General features: G+C 38.6%; 1 protein-coding gene across 2 annotated transcripts; it reads left to right on the top strand.

Moving 5' to 3' along the window:
- The first annotated feature begins 110 nt into the window (after window positions 1-110).
- On the top strand, window positions 111-17483 carry LOC139824429 (solute carrier organic anion transporter family member 3A1-like). 2 transcript variants are annotated; one of them, XM_071796969.1, is made up of 14 exons: window positions 111-747; window positions 7564-8053; window positions 8973-9026; window positions 9320-9425; window positions 9996-10212; window positions 10339-10482; window positions 10628-10843; window positions 10937-11044; window positions 11149-11382; window positions 11669-12211; window positions 12312-12501; window positions 12571-12759; window positions 12844-12995; window positions 13080-17483. In XM_071796969.1, exons 2-14 carry the CDS (start codon window positions 7644-7646, stop codon window positions 13370-13372), a joined length of 2856 nt encoding a protein of 951 aa, XP_071653070.1. In that variant the 5' UTR covers window positions 111-747; window positions 7564-7643; the 3' UTR covers window positions 13373-17483. The 2 variants fall into 2 exon arrangements, with proteins under 2 accessions (XP_071653070.1, XP_071653065.1); XM_071796964.1 differs by having other exon boundaries at window positions 111-924.
- The last annotated feature ends 111 nt before the right edge of the window (window positions 17484-17594 follow it).

Raw genomic sequence — 17594 nt, 5'->3', positions numbered from 1 at the left:
TATAAATCTAGTTGTCTAGCTGTAAAGCTGTAATTAATCTTTTTCTCGTTTCTTTCTTGGCGAGGGGGCAGAAGGATGGGGTGGTATTTATAGTCGATCTTCAAGATTGTCTTGTGTACGATCTTGAGACCCTGTACGGTCATTTTGATCGAGTCACATTGCTCGTGACCAGACTTGAGACGATTCTCACCAATCTCACCTCAAGATAAGATTGGAGTGGCCTGAAGTGGCCGTGATGGAACTGATGGAAGATAGATCGAGATTTTAGAGTCTGGACAGTATGGTCCTATTTTACATTTGACGTGAAACAACATGGTGGACCAATCACGAGCGATAACCAATTAAAGGCCAGTGCACAATGCCAGGCAACAGGCAAGGCAATTAGCATCGACATATAGGCCGGTTTCCATTTTCCACCAGTGTCACCACTGTCACCTGACTCCAGTGAGTACTGTGACGCCGCCATCAGGCGACACGGTGACAGGACTGACAGGACTGACAGGTGACAGTGCCGACAGTGGTGGCACCAGGCGGCAGTGACGGCAGTGGCGGCACCGCGGAGAGCGCATGCGCATGCTCGAGTTCCTCTCGATGGTCAGGCAAAAACACAGCTGGAGCTGGTGTGAGCTGGTGTGTGTACGATCCTCGAAGGGAGCTCACGTCCGAACGGCTATCAATGTGATTTCCACCGACGTTGTACCGACTTGTCGGAGCCGAGCGCCAAGGCTCGCGCGAGCGTGCGGCAAGGCAAGTTGCACCAAAGTCCGCAACTGATCGCAACTGTTCCTGCAGTGTGTGGTGCGAGGTGCGAGGTGCGAGTGCGTTCGCCCGATGTAGCCTGGAGAGGAACGCGCGTGTCACGAGGATTTTTCACTTGGCTTGGCCCTGGGTACGAAGGAGTATCCCGGAGTCACTGTCCTTACCGTGAGTCACGTATTTCCCCTTCATATTTGGGACTATGCTTCGCTCGTCCTCGACAAACGTGCTTTCTAACCTTTCGTTCGGTCGGACCTATCCCTATCCGCGAGATTCGGGTCGCGTGACGCGAGATCCCGTTTTTCGAGTCCGCTCCGACAGTCCGACACCTATCTCGCGAGCACTCGCGACTCGCGCCGCGTCGCACCGAAAATCCCAAGATTGGTGCGTGCCACGCACGATCACGCTAGCAACTTACACATCATCGAATCTTTACGTCGCGTCGCGTAAATCCTCGCCTTCCTTTTAATTATGTGTTCTTTGAGTCGCGCCCCACGAAACACCGCTGTTCCGCGAGCTTATCTCGGGTCTCGGGCGTACGCGACGCGTGATGTAGGATTCTGCCTAAACTTTTCCTCTCGGCTTACTTATCTCCGTCAGCTTGATCTCACTGACAAGTGAATGAGGATACTGAATTCTGAATTATAGGTTTTTTGTTTCTTTTTACAGCTGAAACCTGAAACGCTCTGTCCGGTCGTTTCTCTTGCTTATTACATCACAATAACTCGTTTATTTTCGCGTACGGGAACGTATAGTATTAAAAGTCGTATTAAACCAACCTTAATGCGGGATGAACACGAGAATGGTCTGTGTTAGTTGGATTTTCTAAATTAAAAGATAAATGTCAAAAAAATCATATATAAAATAAACTTTTAGCTTTTATTTGTAATTATATATATAGTTACCGCTGTGATAAAGAAAAGATTTTAATTACTTTTCTATATATGTTTTAAGAGTTTATAATATTTTCTTATTATTAAAAATTGTTTTGTCGTTTCTTTTTGTAGATTCGTTTATCATTATGGACATAAACTTATGCACGCAATAATTTGATGAACCTTGTCATCGTTTCATGGTCACATGGTCACATGGTCATGTGTCAATCCGAAAATTTCAAGTCTTTGTGGAATATGGAACACGTGCGCGCGTGTTTTTGGCTTAATCAACTGGAGAGTTTAATGATGTTTGAAAATACGCTAAAAATGATATTCGTGCGAAGAAATAATATTAATCGCGCGTACTTACACCACGCCGCGCGTATATCATGCGGATCATGCCGACTTTGTATGCAAAGTGTACCGTGTACATCTCTCGGATCGTCCTAGCTTTAATTACTATTTCTATTTCAATTAACATAGATAGTTGACCCACGCAGTCATCCATTAGAATGATTAGAATATTAGATTGACGCGCACGTAGGAATATAAAACGATCCCTTTGCAACGTTACTTGGAAATATAATTCTTGCCATACATTTACGAGGAGAAGGAGTCAGCTATACAAGTTTTAGGATTTAAATTTTTATTTTTGAATTAAATCAATACATATTTTTTCCTATTTGTAAAATATTACGCGATTATATTTGATACGTAGCAAGACGTAGTGTTATACGCGTCGGAGTTATTTGTAGCTTCGAAAGAACGAAAATTTTTCTACCGTTTCTATATCGGCTCCCTCTTGGTTTTGAAACGTGTCTTCGAAAGTCTCGACCATTAAAATTGAAAGTCACGTATCGCTGTGCGTTTCTTGATTTCAAGCAGTCGTTTCGTTATCGTGACAGTTACGTAATGCATTTCTCGCAGACGAGCGTCAACTGTGTTGCGTTTCTTAATGTGGCTATTGAAAAATTTGGCGTCTCCGTTCCCCACACATGTTCCCCACCAGCTGGATAAAGAAAAGTACCGTCTTGAAACAACCTCGGGATAGTATCGTGACAGAAAAATCGTACTGTTTTAAGTAATAAGAGATTTCGAGATATATCGCAAGTCGCAATAAAATCTGCAGTAGAAAAGAAACGCTAGTGCTTAACAGTAATAGGTATAAGGTTGATACGAAACGAATGATATACGATATGTCACACGTTTCTCGCGTATCTCTGGTGTCAAAAGCCATCGCGCGTCTCTCTCTCTCTCTCTCTCTCTTTCAAGTTAAATAAAATTCTTTCGAGCTATACAACAAGTAATGTCCCATCGGCCATCGTCCCATCGGTCTTTATGGACACGGTATCGCTAGGATGAAGGAGACTTTCATAAAAAAGTGCAAGTTAACGCGAAACGACCACTTTCTCGATTTAATGCGATGAGAAACGAAGCTAAGGTCGATCAGTTATCGAACATTTTCAATTATAATTTCCTCTCATACTCGACAATCACGCGCTCAGTGACGCGAAATATAAGACAAATGAACAAATTCCGCGCGCAACGTTATAGAAATATAGATGCATGCGTTTGTTAGTCGTTAGATTCGTGCCCTCTTCTCAGCGTGAGGGCCTCTGAGGGCCCTCTGCACGTGTTATATGAGAATAGAACCCACGCGTTGTGGACTTTATCTGAATCCTGGCTACGAAGTAGCCAGCGAAGAATCTAATTGACACTACTTATAGTACTTATAGTACTATTAATCATTCAAAATTAATAACAACTGTGAAATTTTATTTCTATCTATCTCGAAATTAATTTTTATAAATAGAACAAGTTATGGGAATATATTTATATGTATTTTTCATACAAATACATAATGTTTCGCGTAAAATTGACGGATCGGTGGTGCGCGTAGTTTTGCCTGGCACAATCGGACATCACGATCAGGAAATTATAACAGCGTTATACAGATACGCTTTGGATACCATCCAAGAACATTGAAGTTTCTTTACATCACTTTAGAAAACGTGGAATTGTGGTGATTCAAATTGACTAACTAAATTACGCCAAGAATCAATAAAGTTTGAAAAATTTTTATTTAGTAAATCACATCGAATGCCGAAGAAGATGAAGGAAAGAATAGGGATGTTGCCGAGCTATTTCAAAAGTTTTTGACTATTATCAGTCAAGTATAGGAAAATTGATAACAACAAATAATGAAAAGCTTCGACATCATAAATAATTAAATTTTGTTTATCAAACTTTAAAAACATCTATAATGAAGTTTTAGTGATGTATTTGTAAATTGATTGTGATAAGTGTTCGATGAAGAAGTAAAAATTTTTATTCGAAGCGAATGAAATTTGTATGAGACAGAGCATGCAAGAACACACGTTAGTCATCGTTATAGCATTGACTTATATAACTCGTAGTGTCGCATTAAATTTTTCTGCATTGCAGTACATATTTATATTGTATCTCTGGTTCCTTTCCGCGCAGATAGATAGACAGACGAGAGAAAGAGAGAGAGAGAGAGAGAGAGAGGGGGGGCGGGGGAGACGTCGAGACTTCAACAGTGCGCGACAGACGATCGCTCTCGTTTGTATTGGTGATTATGTAAAATATTTCGTAGATACTTGTCAACATTTTCTTTTCGCACAACGTGAAAGTTGAAAATAGTCTGAATACACCGTATTACTTATGCATTTTTCACCTGTTGTATACTTGTTACATACTCTTTTTAGTCCCTGGGCTCTGTCCATAGTTAACGTCAATAAATTTTAAGCAGAAAACCTGGAGCAGAAAAACAAACGCATAAAGAAGAAATTCATTGGTCCTGAAATGTAGGACACGCTACGCTCATTGTCAGATCCAGCTATATGTCTGAACTGTCTAGATTCTCGCTTTTGCTTTCGACAAATAATCTACTGTCACGAAGGTGGGCGGTGCGATTCTTATAAGCGCATGCATGGCATTGTGCAACGGTGAAGCGGTGAATCGGAGCTTTACGTGCCGCGATCTACAATGATCTACAATACGGCACTACAATATCGCCCGTTGTCTTCTATAATTTCAACGCGAATCCACGACAATAATTAGCACCATTTCCAAATACTCGATGAATTAAAGTCTTTTAAAGTGATGAGTAATCTATCTGCATGTGTTTTGTCATTGCGTAAAAATGGATAAAAAGGAAAGGATGTAAGGTATCGGTGAAAAATTGAAATATCGCGCTGCAGACGCAGTATCACGTGGCTCATATAAACGCAAGGGTGAAAGGGTGACCTAGTGGCCGATCTAGAAACGCGCGAGAAACTCCAAGACTTTCCAGCACGCGAGGGATCGTTCGATCTGCGCGCGAGGATGTATGGAATGGAATCCTCGACGGTTTAGGTTCACCACCGAAGATGGGGTCGCGACTCGCTTATATCTGATAGCTTGCCATTCGATCGATTCGCGAGCGAAGCGAAGCGTACCGCAAACAACATTCATTTCCGCACTCGCACTCGTGCCATGCATCCGCGCGGACGAACGGAAATGAGCCATACGCCACACGGGATGGCTATTAATCTATAAGGATTTATTATAGTCGATTGTTTTCTCGATTAGTTAAAGTTAAACAAAGATTCATCGCGAACAAATTTTCCCTCATGAGTCTCGATAGCTCGGTACGTTGTGCGAACGATATCTAATCTCCGAAATTTACCGGATACGTTGCCGCACAAATTTTGGTATTGCATTCACGATGCAAAAATCTACTCTAACGTGCAAATTCATTATCAGAAAACCAAACTAAAAGATTGTCGATGATTCACGATATGTCGCGCGACGCGCGACTGTTCGTACGCTGCTAGTGGATTAAAAGAACGAGCGATGAAACGAGCGCTTCGAAATGAATGAATGAATGAATGTGTGTGATTGAAAATTCTGTCTGTCGTCTAACGGTACATGCTCTATATAATCTAGTTCATTGCTCCTTGGTGTCTGGCGAGCCTAGTGCTCCGCAATTCGGTGTGCCGCTAATTTAGTAATTACTGTCATGTCGAGATTCGAATTCAATCGAGGTCCCAGTTGATTTTCAAGTGTCCACGAACGAACGCGAAGAAAGATCTAACAATAAGATTGATCACTCGATCTGTGTAAAGCTGGCGTATCATTTTGTGAAAATTCATTAGGAATATCGAGAGTTTTGGCTTTATTTTTAATAATCCTACAGCTTTCTACACGTTAGACAAATAGTTCTGGTCATTAAAGCGAAAAAGAAGCTTTAGGGCAACTGCTATTAAAAATGAAGCCAGAACTCTCAATACCTGAAAAGTTCTCACAAAATGATACACCAGCAGCCAGCTTCGCACAGACGCACGCACGACCACTCGTTAAATACACTAATGATAAGCATTAAAGTAATTCTACGTACTTATTTGTGATTATTTTTTGACTCAACAATGACTCCATCGGAACTTTTTCCGAGGCAAAACGCCTTGGTTTCGTGCGTGACGAATGACACGTGCTATTTATATCTCGCGTGTGTTCGATCGTATATTGTCAGATTGGATGTCATCAGTGCAGAAATGAGTAAAATCTTGTTCGAATAATAAAATTTATTCGATTGGTCGGTTGTCGGACTGAATTTTTTCCTCTAGATAATTTTCGTATGGTTTTTGATTAACGTTTTCTCCTTATCTGTTACATGATAATTATTTTCTCACGAATGACAAAAACACGCTACATACATTCTATTGCATTTCATCTTTTTCACGTGGGAAAACATTTAAAATGATAGTTTCATGCTTCTGATAAATCCGGATGTGACTGGGTCCGGGATGGCGTCAACCACTTGCACATTTTTTTCCTCGTTGAATTTTCAACCAGAGTTTTTCGATGCTCCGCATTTTTTTTTACTCGATTGGACAATCGGCGAAAAGTTTGACACGTGTTACGGAGATGCTCGTTGAAAGTTGTTACCTGCCTGCTTCGCTTTGCCGATCGATCGCTAAGCCTGTACCCACAAACTATAAACAATTCCCTGTCGCGACCTACGACCTACGATAACAATGTAGCTGTAGATAGATCGCGCAGTCGTCGTGTCGTCGTCGTCGTATCCTTGACTTTGAATTTCTTGTCGATCTATACCCCGGTATCCGACCGGTATCCCTTTCAATTTTTCAACGGCAGGAAATCAAGGACGCGCGCAATCGATAATCTAAAAAAAAAGAAACACGAGGGAGTAGCGGGCGTTCGTACGCTTGATTGAGTTTACTTGGCGACGAGCGGGGTAGGATACGGTGATTACATCGTCGAACAATCGATCCCGACTTATATCTAATCGTCGAATATTACTCGATACACGCTCGCGGTTGTAAGTTTTAAGGCATAACGCAATATCCACGCGTACTTACATCTTGATATTTTTCGGAAAATTTGGAAACTTTTACTTACTTTTACTTTTACTTTACCCTCGGATATGACGATTGTGAGAATTGACTGCGAGGATCTGTTGAAACTTATTTTCTTATCTATTTTTTTCATGAGCGATAACGGAGAACAGAATGATATAGACAGAAGCACCGCTCGCACCGTTGCGCGTCGCGTCGCGTCGCCGAACGTTACTTCCAGGCCCTGACCTTTACGAAAGTGGGTTCATTGAACCGTTGAAATTTCGAGATATATCAATTCGACATCTTTATCTACTATATCTTTTTAAAGCTCGGTTGAGTCATCACCTTTGTTACCGTCTTTGTGCCTCTTTGCCTCTTTGCCAGCCTTCTTCCATGGCAGAAACGTGTCGACGCGACGCGCGACGGTCTGATTGCGAGTAGAAAAAGGAGCAAACTTGAAGCAATCGAGACACAACGCGCGCTATCGTTATCATACGCGAATGCTGGCCAAAAGTATATTCCACGTCGCCAATAAAATTATTATGATGAACAATTAATTTCTGTTACAGCTAACAATGTCATCGGTAAACTCGTAATATTCGAAGCAACCTAAGGGACGAAAGAAGAGGGAGAGATAGATGACAGAGAAATGGCGTCCACCAGTGGGCATAAGAGAAACGGCTCCAGCTCGAGCATGTTTGCGCACAAACGCACCGAATCGGGGGGTGGTTTCGTCGGTTACAAGCGACCTGAGAGCGGTCACAAACGTGCCGAGAGTATATCCAGTGCCTTCGGCCACAAACGATCCGAGAGTGGCCACAAGAGGAATGAGAGCTGCGGCGGTTTCGGTCACAAGAGGTCCGAGTCCGGCAGCACGTATCACGCCGGACACCGGCGTAACGAAAGTATGTACGCGATGACGGGCCTCTACGCGGAAAGCGCCGGCACTGGCACCGATGACAATGCGGATCCGCTGCAGGCGACCGCCGGTAGACTGACCCACGACACCGTCATAAGGTGTCACAGTAGAAATCCGAGTTCTGGCCTTGTGGATCATAGGTGAGCGGACCCGACCTCGCGTCGCCGTTGTCCAGATCTCGAAGAGAACAGGACGACGACTGACAATCGTGATGATGATGACTCCTCCTGATCTAAGGCCACTCTAAAGACCTCTTCTTCAACTCTCACACTTTTTACTTTTTATTATTGTTCTCTTTCCATCTTTATACAGGACACGAGACTTTTCTTTTTTCTCCCTCCTTCCGCCCCCTCCCACACACACACACACACACATTCCTTCGGTAAATAACTTCCTCAACATTAGGTTGTTTTCACTAACGTCGTTATATTCACAAACGGTTTCTTTCCTTCTTGCGGAAAAGAAAAAATGTCTCGCGAGTATGTCGTGTCGAATCAATTATTTTTGACCCTGCGCTTTGGTGCGCCAATATTCGCTCGTGCAAAATGTATTTTTGCATTTGCCTCGCTGAAATGACTAAATCATGCGAGAACGCGAAAGACAACCAGTAAAGACAGAAAGTGAGAGCAGCGATGACCATGACACATTTTGCCGTGCGTCAAATAGATTTAGACCTCGCCTCCATCTTTCTTCCCTAATTATCTCAACGTTCGTTTTGTCATTTCGATCGGTTGCTTCTAAAAGTTGGTCAGACTAGTATAAAATGTATGGAAATGTACACGCGCTGCATAGTCAATGAACGTCGCGACGCGACGTATAGCGTCCGCATATTTATACTTTTAATACTTGAAACGAAAAAGGCTGCAAACGCGATAACGTACTTTCGTCGCTTTGTATACTTTCGGAGATGATGACGCTTTAATTTTGCTTTATTTTGCCGCAGATAATCCAACTTTATGCTACTAGTTAGCATTGTAACCGATATTTGCCGATTAACACCCCGCCACCCCGCCATCCAGCTCAATGTCATCACGCTTTGTTTTTCTTGTTATTTTTCAGAGATTTTATCATCAAATGTCACAGCAGAAATCCCAGTGCTTCTATGGTGGACAGGTAAAGTTGCTATTGTTATTCGCTGTTATATATGCATATTTGTATTTATCATTATCTATTCCTCACTATACACGCGGCATACTTGTTTCGAAGAACGTGCGGCTATATATTAAACGTAAAGAAAGCTGCACTTTTTTTCTCAGTGCGATCGGTGCGATACATCATCGTTGCGCGCATGATTTAGCTTTTCTTTCCGAACTCAATCTTTATCTCTTGTAATTACTCATTGTTCTCGCTTTGTTCTTACTTTGAGACGTTCAGTCGTTCATGGTTTGTTCTCCTTGAATATTCAGGGCGGAGAAGGAGAGGGCGCAAACTCCGCCGTTTAATCCAGACTCCAAGGACTGTGGGATTCTGAGTTGTAGACCGGTCTTCATTCAAAGATTTGCCGGAATCAAGGTGCGTATAGAGGCACACATACATACGCTCGCGCGCGTGTGTGGGTGTGTGTACGCGCGCGTGCAATATCACTCAAGAGTAACATGCTACGTGAACAAATTTTGGAGCGATACAGGAATACATGAAAGCATTCTCACATTAAGCGGTGAGTAAGCGACGCAGTGAACGCAGACGTACAAAGCACAGACCTTGTGTGATTCATCGCGCGTGTTCGAAAGGTCATACAATACATCCTGTTAAAACTATACGGGATAGATTGATACATTAGTCTTTCGTGCAAATACATTGCATACGCGTCACTTGATTTAAACGCGGAATGAAGATATTTATAGCTGTTTATATACGCGTAAAATATGTTATTACGAAAACGTACATGTACACACGTGAGATTGCAAATTCTAAAGATTACATTTAAGATGCTGTGTCTTAAAATATAACTATCTATTTATTACGAATGTATTCTTTTATATGCGAATTTATATATCGTTAGATATTGCAATGTATAATATAATTTAAAATTAAATCAAAGCTACTCTCGTGCACTCATATATGCACGTGTCATGATTTCAGGTATTTGTATTTCTCCTGTCGTTCCTCGTTACGTTGCAACAAGCGCTTAGCTCAGGTTACATCAATTCTGTGATAACAACCATAGAGAAAAGATTTGAGATCCCGTCCAGTCTTTCGGGCCTCATTGCAAGCTCTTACGAGATCGGCAATGTTATCACTGTCATTTTTGTCAGTTATCTCGGCAGTCGCAGACACATACCCGTGTGGATAGCGATAGGTATAATCTTTGTTTTATTTATTGTAAATACTAATCTTTCGTTTTTTTCATGCGGTTTTCATTCTACGCACGTCCGATGCTGGCTATAGATGTCCATTTTACTGAATCGTATATCTTACCACTTAGGTGCAGTGATAATGGGATTGGGATCAATGATCTTTATGGTGCCACATTTCACAGCAGAACCCAACTTGACGACAACTGCGAATCATTCCAGTTCGGATAATATCTGCCGCGGAGTATCCTTACGTGAACAAGATATGGGTTTGGGTAAGTGTCCACCATTTCATCCGTTTTTGCGAAATTTAGTTTCAATTTATAATAAATCTTATTGTTGGTATCATTATACAATAAAAAGAAGCGTTGAAAAAGAGGAAAGAGTTACATAGATTTGTCAACTTGAAAATTTGTCTAGGTCGACTTTCATCTGGGTTATCCTCACCTCCTTTAGCACCACACAACAATTTAAGAGGTGACAATTGTATACAGGGATCTCCATCTACAGCTGGACCTGTCATGTTATTCGTACTTGCTCAGTTACTATTAGGATGCGGTGGCTCTCCTTTATTTACTCTTGGTACTACTTACATAGACGATCACGTGAGACCAGAAAGTGCGTCTTTATATATCGGTGCGTCTTTATATATTTTATTCGTTACGTCAGATGCCACATAAAACTGTATGGACAAATAATGCATTCATGATTCTTACTTTATCTGTTTAGGTTGTATGTATAGTATGGCGGCCTTTGGACCAGTTTTAGGTTTTCTTCTTGGAGCGTATCTTTTGTCCTTTCATATGGACTCGTTTTCTGGGACGATTATAAGTATCGGTAAGAAAAAGCTTTTTCGATATTTTTTATTGTATATCCGTCTTTTTTTCCAATTCTTTGATTTCATATAAATTCACAAATTTATTCGTTGTATGTCGAAACAGATCCCGGAGATCATAGGTGGGTTGGCATGTGGTGGGGGGGATTTCTACTTTGTGGATTGCTCCTCATTCTAGTAGCGATACCCTTCTTCAGTTTTCCTAAAACTCTACAACGTGAAAAGGAAAAGATACGAATTATAGAAAAGAATAAACCAATAACACAGAAAGAAAAGGAGCAATCGAAAGAACCTAAGAAAGACACGATCGATGATAGCGGTTATGGCAAAGATGTTAAAGGTAAATTTTTCTATTATCTCAATATTCAAAATAGCGTATCGTTAAATCTATAGTGACGTGAGTGCTGGTCTACAACCTTGCTTTAAAGGATATTTAAGCTCTAAGCCGTAAGAAATTGACCAATCACAATAAAATGTGAAGAGAATACTCGACTGTGATTGGTTAATTTCTCACAGCTTAGAGCTTAAATACCCTTTAAAGCAAGGTTGTAGACCAGCACTGACAGATAATGTGGCAGAGAGAGAATAGAATTACGGATTTTTAATCTTATTTTTCTTATTAACAGATATTCCTCGAAGTATGTGGAGACTCGTTTGCAATCCAGTCTACGTTGTAACATGTTTAGGAGCATGCATGGAATTGGTGATTGTGTCTGGTTTTGTGGTATTTCTGCCCAAGTATCTCGAAACGCAATTCAGCCTGGGAAAAAGTCAAGCCAGCATCTTTACTGGCTCTGTCGCTATACCAGGCGCCTGTATCGGAATTTTCTTTGGTGGATGTATGCTCAAACGTTTAGAACTAAGGCCGAAGGGTGCAGTGCAATTTGTTCTCGTTTCAAATATAATTTGTCTGGTGTGTTACGGTCTATTATTTTTCCTCGGCTGCGAAAACGTAAAGATGGCTGGGACCACTATTCCATACTTTAACAGTAGTACGAAGGGTCCTGAACCCTTTCAAGTAAATCTCACTGCCGCTTGCAACTTTGGTTGTGAATGCCGAATGACAGATGTCGAGCCGGTTTGCGGAAATAATGGTCTGACTTATTTTAGTCCATGTCACGCAGGTTGCACTGCCTTCAGTTCCAAATCGAATTTTACAAATTGCGCATGTAAGTCTCGTTATGTTATTATAGGTATATCGATGTAATAGTCTCAATACTACCTCTTAAGGAAAAGTGTATCGACATTTTGTGCGATTTTTTATTATAGGCATACATGGCAATTTAACTATGCTACCACCGGCTGCTGCGGAATTTGCAGAAGTGACCGTCGTGCCAGTAGCAACCGCAGGTCCTTGCACTTCACCATGTAGAACTATATTTCCATTTCTAATTCTTTTGTTCTTTATGACATTTATTGTCGCCGTGACTCAAATGCCTTTGCTCATGATAGTATTACGGTAAGTAGGCACTTTTATACGATACATATATATATATGAATTAAATATACTAAATTAACTATTAAATAGGTCCGTTTCTGAAGAAGAGAGATCTTTTGCTTTGGGCATGCAGTTTGTAATCTTTCGACTATTTGGCTATATACCAGCACCAATACTATTTGGTAATTTGATTGACTCCACGTGTTTGCTGTGGAAGAGCACCTGTGGAGAAAAGGGAGGTCGATGTTTACTCTATGACATTGAACAATTTAGATACAGGTTACTTTCTTTACCCTATATGATATGTTTAAAATACTTATTTTCTCTTTTATGCAAATAATTTTGTTGCGTGTACTATTTCAGATATGTCGGCCTATGTGCTGGGATAAAAATTTTAGCTTTGGCGTTATTTTTGACTGATTGGTGGCTCGTAAGGAGGAGAAGACAAATGGAAGATCAACCGCCATCTTTCACTGTCAATGAATTTGTAGGGTCAATTATCAGTCTAGATAAATGTAAGTAAATGAAATAATTATGTTTATATCTCGATTGCTGATGCAACGATAGTGCATGCCGTCATATGTATATCTATGCTGTAGTGTTCGAAGAGAAACCACATCAGAATTTAGGAGATGGCGATGCGACTCTGCCAAGTTCCGAGATTGCCACGCCATCCTCTATTTCGTCGCCTACAGAACCTACCAAGTCAACGAATCTCGAAGAAACAGGGTCTTCGAATCAAACGCAAGATTCAGTGGAGACGACAAATCGTTCAAAAAATACGGAAGTTGAAGTTTCCGATACGAGGCAAGCGCCACTTACCTTGCAAGAGCCAGATGCCGAGATCAAACTTTCAAGTGGTATGACAGAAAATCATAACCGCAACGTTTAATGTTTATTTTATATTAGACATCGTAGAAATAAATATATCAAATTGATGATACATAAATTTGTGACAAATTATATATGCTCGCTGATGGATTATACCTGAATACTACAGACTCACATATCCACACATGTACATACATCGTTTATCTCTATGTTGAAAAAAAAAAAGAAAAGAAAATGCATAATAATATCTATAGGAAGAAAAATGATAGTTTTCTATGATATTACACATGCTAAAGAATGTAAAAATCATGGACTCAATTACATTAATTCTTTTTCTTTTTGTATGTATGATACATAGTGGTCATATGCGTATATACATAACTGTTATTTATTACTCAAGATAATTTGTCACAAATTTAATTATCTAAGTTGATTACTTTTAGGAAATATCACTAGAACGTAAATTTTTACAGCAATCATATATATGTCAATAAGTAGATACGTAATGCATAAGTATATAGTTCATTTCAGACGTACAACCGAGATTGTATCACTTAGGCACACTTATTGTTAGATTTATACTGTTACTACGTATGAGAGTAATATCGTTAATGAGAGTAAATATATGCAAGAAAGATAGATACGTGCGAATATGCAACGTATAGATAAATTTCTATCGTCCGAATGGAATCGCGATAAGTAAGCCTTGCGCTGTTGCAAGAAAAGGCCAACATAACGACGAAATTGTAAATATAAAAATTCCTGCCTTAAACACAAGACTAGACAAATGTATATTTAAAAATATAAACTAAGTATCAGAATTAACGATCTATATAATATCATTAGTACAGAGTAAAAGTTACGATTTATTTTATAACTAAAAGAGATAGGTTTCTCGAAACAAATAGTCAATTTAGTGTAGTAAGATATCTATAAATGACGAAGATCATAATGTAACAAATTGTGAGTAATCTCTATCGTTGAACAACGCATTGATTCGTATTTTATATTTTTCTTTTAAGCGCATCCGTAAAATTGCGCATCGGTAAGTCGCAAATGATCTCTTGTCCCCCGTTTTCTTTCATTCTTCGTTTTCAATTTAGTCAAATTCAGTAGAAAATTCTTAGAAAGTACTGTTTCAGGAAACTTGTAAGTCACTATATATACACACTATATATATAAATATCATATATGATACAAACGATGCTTCCAAGCAACGAAATGATACTCTTATTTGCAGTGGCTCGATAAATCAATCAGATAATTGACTTTAATATTGTTTTATTTCTCAAAGTTTTGGCTTTACGCAAACAGCTCTATATAAAAAGTATATTTGCTTTGTACCTGAAAGCATCTTGAAGAATCAATTTCGATATAAAAGAAATATGGAATTACTCAGGTATGAAATTCTGTAGAGGGTAGGAGCAATTTTAATTTACCTCAAAATAACAAATGTAGAGATACATATTATTGTTAAATGAGATTTATAGCATAGAGGAAATGTAAGCTTTGTTCTATCGCACTTGTATTCATCTTCAATGAAATGTTTGAGAGAGTACTGAGCCATAAATAAACAGAGAAACAATTTATTAGAAACAGTTTATATACAATTGCTTTTTGCGCATACGTTTGCTGGTCAATTGGGATACCTATCTGTAGCTATTCAGTACTCTATAGCTTCAATGATAAGGGTACTAAACATAATAGATTTGTATATGCCTCTAGAAGAACAGTCTTTTAGTGTTTCACATAATTTTATCATTGTCTCCGTTTAGTTCGCCACTGTCAATTTTTCAAATTATAATACACAATATGCTATATTTTAGAGGGATATTTCGAGATTAATGTATACTTCATCAAAGTCGACCGTTCGCACCAGTTTTGAGACAGCGGTGTGATCTCTCCGTAATGCATATTGATGTATGAACTAAATAATTACATATATATATATGTAAAATATACACATACCTACTTTGTGATATAAACTTCTTCCGAACGGTAACCTTTGAAGAAGACCGTAGAGAATAATACCAAGTGCTGTGAATAGAGGGAAAATACACATGTTAAATCAAATTTAATTCAATTTACACGTCGATAAGAAGAGATAATGACGAATTAATGCCAGATCTTATTCCAAGCGATTGTATACTGTAAATAATGATTTATATTGAGAAAATCTCTTTGAAAGAGAAACGCGTGTGTTACGTCATAATGTATTGGGTTGGCCAATAAGTCCGTGCGGTTATTTATAAGTAACATTTATAAGTAAAAAAACCGCACGGACTTATTGGCCAACCTATTAATATCGTTCGCGAGGTTGCCATTATAAAACGATATTTCTAACTTTTACGCGTACTAGCGAAATGAAGAAAGGGAGATGAATGGCGCGTAATCAGTTTCAAAGGATTTATCGATACGCGTATTATCTATAATTTATACGTAGCTAATGATTTACGGACTTTCAACAATGTTACTTAAATACTTTTGTAAGAATTTTTCCCCTATACACATTTGTGTTTTCTTTTTAGATAATGACACCACATTAACCATATGATTACCTACGTTTACTGGATTTTTAGCTGCATTTTTTTATTTTTCTATTATTCTTTTATTTAGATTCAAGATTAGCATTAGTTTTACAATTATCGCTTGCTATCGTAATTATCACTATCGTTATCACTATTGCTATCATTAATACTACGAATATTATTATTATTATCACTATTCTGCCACCATTGTTAATATGATACTAATTTTCGCTCTAATAGTATTATATATTTTTGATTTTACAAAAACGCTCGGTTTGCTCGGTGCGATCCAGTTGTTGTTACGCTCAATAAAATTATCACGCATGTATATTACATTCCAGAGCTACAATAAGTAAAACAAACTGTTTTAAAGAAAAAGATATATTTGCGCGCGTGTGCGTGTGCGGATGTGTGTTTGTAGCAAACGAATGAGCGAGAATTTGTTTCAAAGAAAAGGCAAAGCAGAACGGGACGAAGTGATCGAGTATTTATGCATTATAGAGATCGTAATACATATATTTAAATGAAAAATTGTTGTATATATATATATATATATATATATATATATATATATATATAACAATTTTTCTGCTTATAGACGTAATGTATTTTTTGTAGGGACCATAAAATATAAGCGGAATATATAATGTTATATACGAGTATTAACGAGTGATACAAATCATATTGAATATTGATAATTGATTCTGTCACATTTGTGAAAGCAATATGCAATTGATCGCGCGGCCCAGAAATAATGAAAAAGCAAAAAAAAAAAGGAAAGATTGCGAGAGTAAATATTATCATTTATGTTTCTCTTTGTTAAATCATTATTGATAATGATTATTAAGTGAAATAATGTGACTTTTCCGTTAAACAATAAAGCGATAAAGACACACAACGCAAAATATTAGGTAATAAACGTAAACGATGCGAGAGAAAAAACACAAAAATGTAAATCAATATAATTTTTACTTTAGAACATATGAATCGAATTATCTCGAGTCGAGATATGCCTTAAAAATAGAAAGAATAAATAATTAATTCTCTCGTAGGGACATTGTTAATTAAAAAAACGATTATAATTTTTCGATATATTAAGTAGCGGTAACTGAAGTCTATTGCTGAAAAGAGAGAGAGGGGAATCTTCAATAAGAAGATTGAATTGTAATTGTAATTGTAAGAGTTTGAATTCATATTCGGCGAACAAAAAATAATCGATTATTAAGTTGCAGTTTATTTTTGTATTGTAATCTCCGGATTTAACCATTCAGGATTTATATTAAAAATTTGATCGGCGTTGTATTTATCAGCAAGACTTTCAGTTCTTAATAAATTTCGTTTTTTCTTGTTAAAAATATTCATATATATTTTGTTAGATATTTTCGAGATTATTAAAATTACATAATCGGAACAATTGTCTGGAACGCAAAATGATATATTGAAATATGATAAGAACCGATAGTCGGTTGATTGCGAAGAAAATTGCGACTGTTATAGGCAAGCTTCCGATATTCGACTCGAGGAAACGGAGATAATAATCACGGTGGTCGAAATCGCCTTTTACGTGACTCATGTGAGCCTAATTTTTTGGAAGACACAAATAAACAGTGTATTTACAATGAATAAATGTTTTGAAAACTGTTACTTCTGAGTCCGATTTTTTGGATATCTCATACTTGAGAATCAATACGTATAATACAATAGAATTCTTTGCTCCGTGTCTCGCGGTGGTCTCGCGCGGCGACGACGTTTGAA

The sequence above is a fragment of the Temnothorax longispinosus genome, chromosome 1 (assembly GCF_030848805.1).
Source record: "Temnothorax longispinosus isolate EJ_2023e chromosome 1, Tlon_JGU_v1, whole genome shotgun sequence".
In the NCBI taxonomy this organism is placed as follows: Eukaryota; Metazoa; Arthropoda; class Insecta; order Hymenoptera; family Formicidae; genus Temnothorax; species Temnothorax longispinosus.
Note: the sequence above shows the minus strand (reverse complement) of the source record. Positions and strands in the feature narration are given on the sequence as shown.

Bases quoted from the DNA above. Each gene is read 5' to 3' on its own strand.
- LOC139824429 (XM_071796969.1), top strand. From the start codon at position 7,644: ATGGCGTCCACCAGTGGGCATAAGAGAAACGGCTCCAGCTCGAGCATG. The intron at 10,213-10,338 runs GTATAATCTTTG...CTTACCACTTAG, and splicing joins ACCCGTGTGGATAGCGATAG to GTGCAGTGATAATGGGATTG. The intron at 12,212-12,311 runs GTAAGTCTCGTT...TTTTTATTATAG, and splicing joins GAATTTTACAAATTGCGCAT to GCATACATGGCAATTTAACT.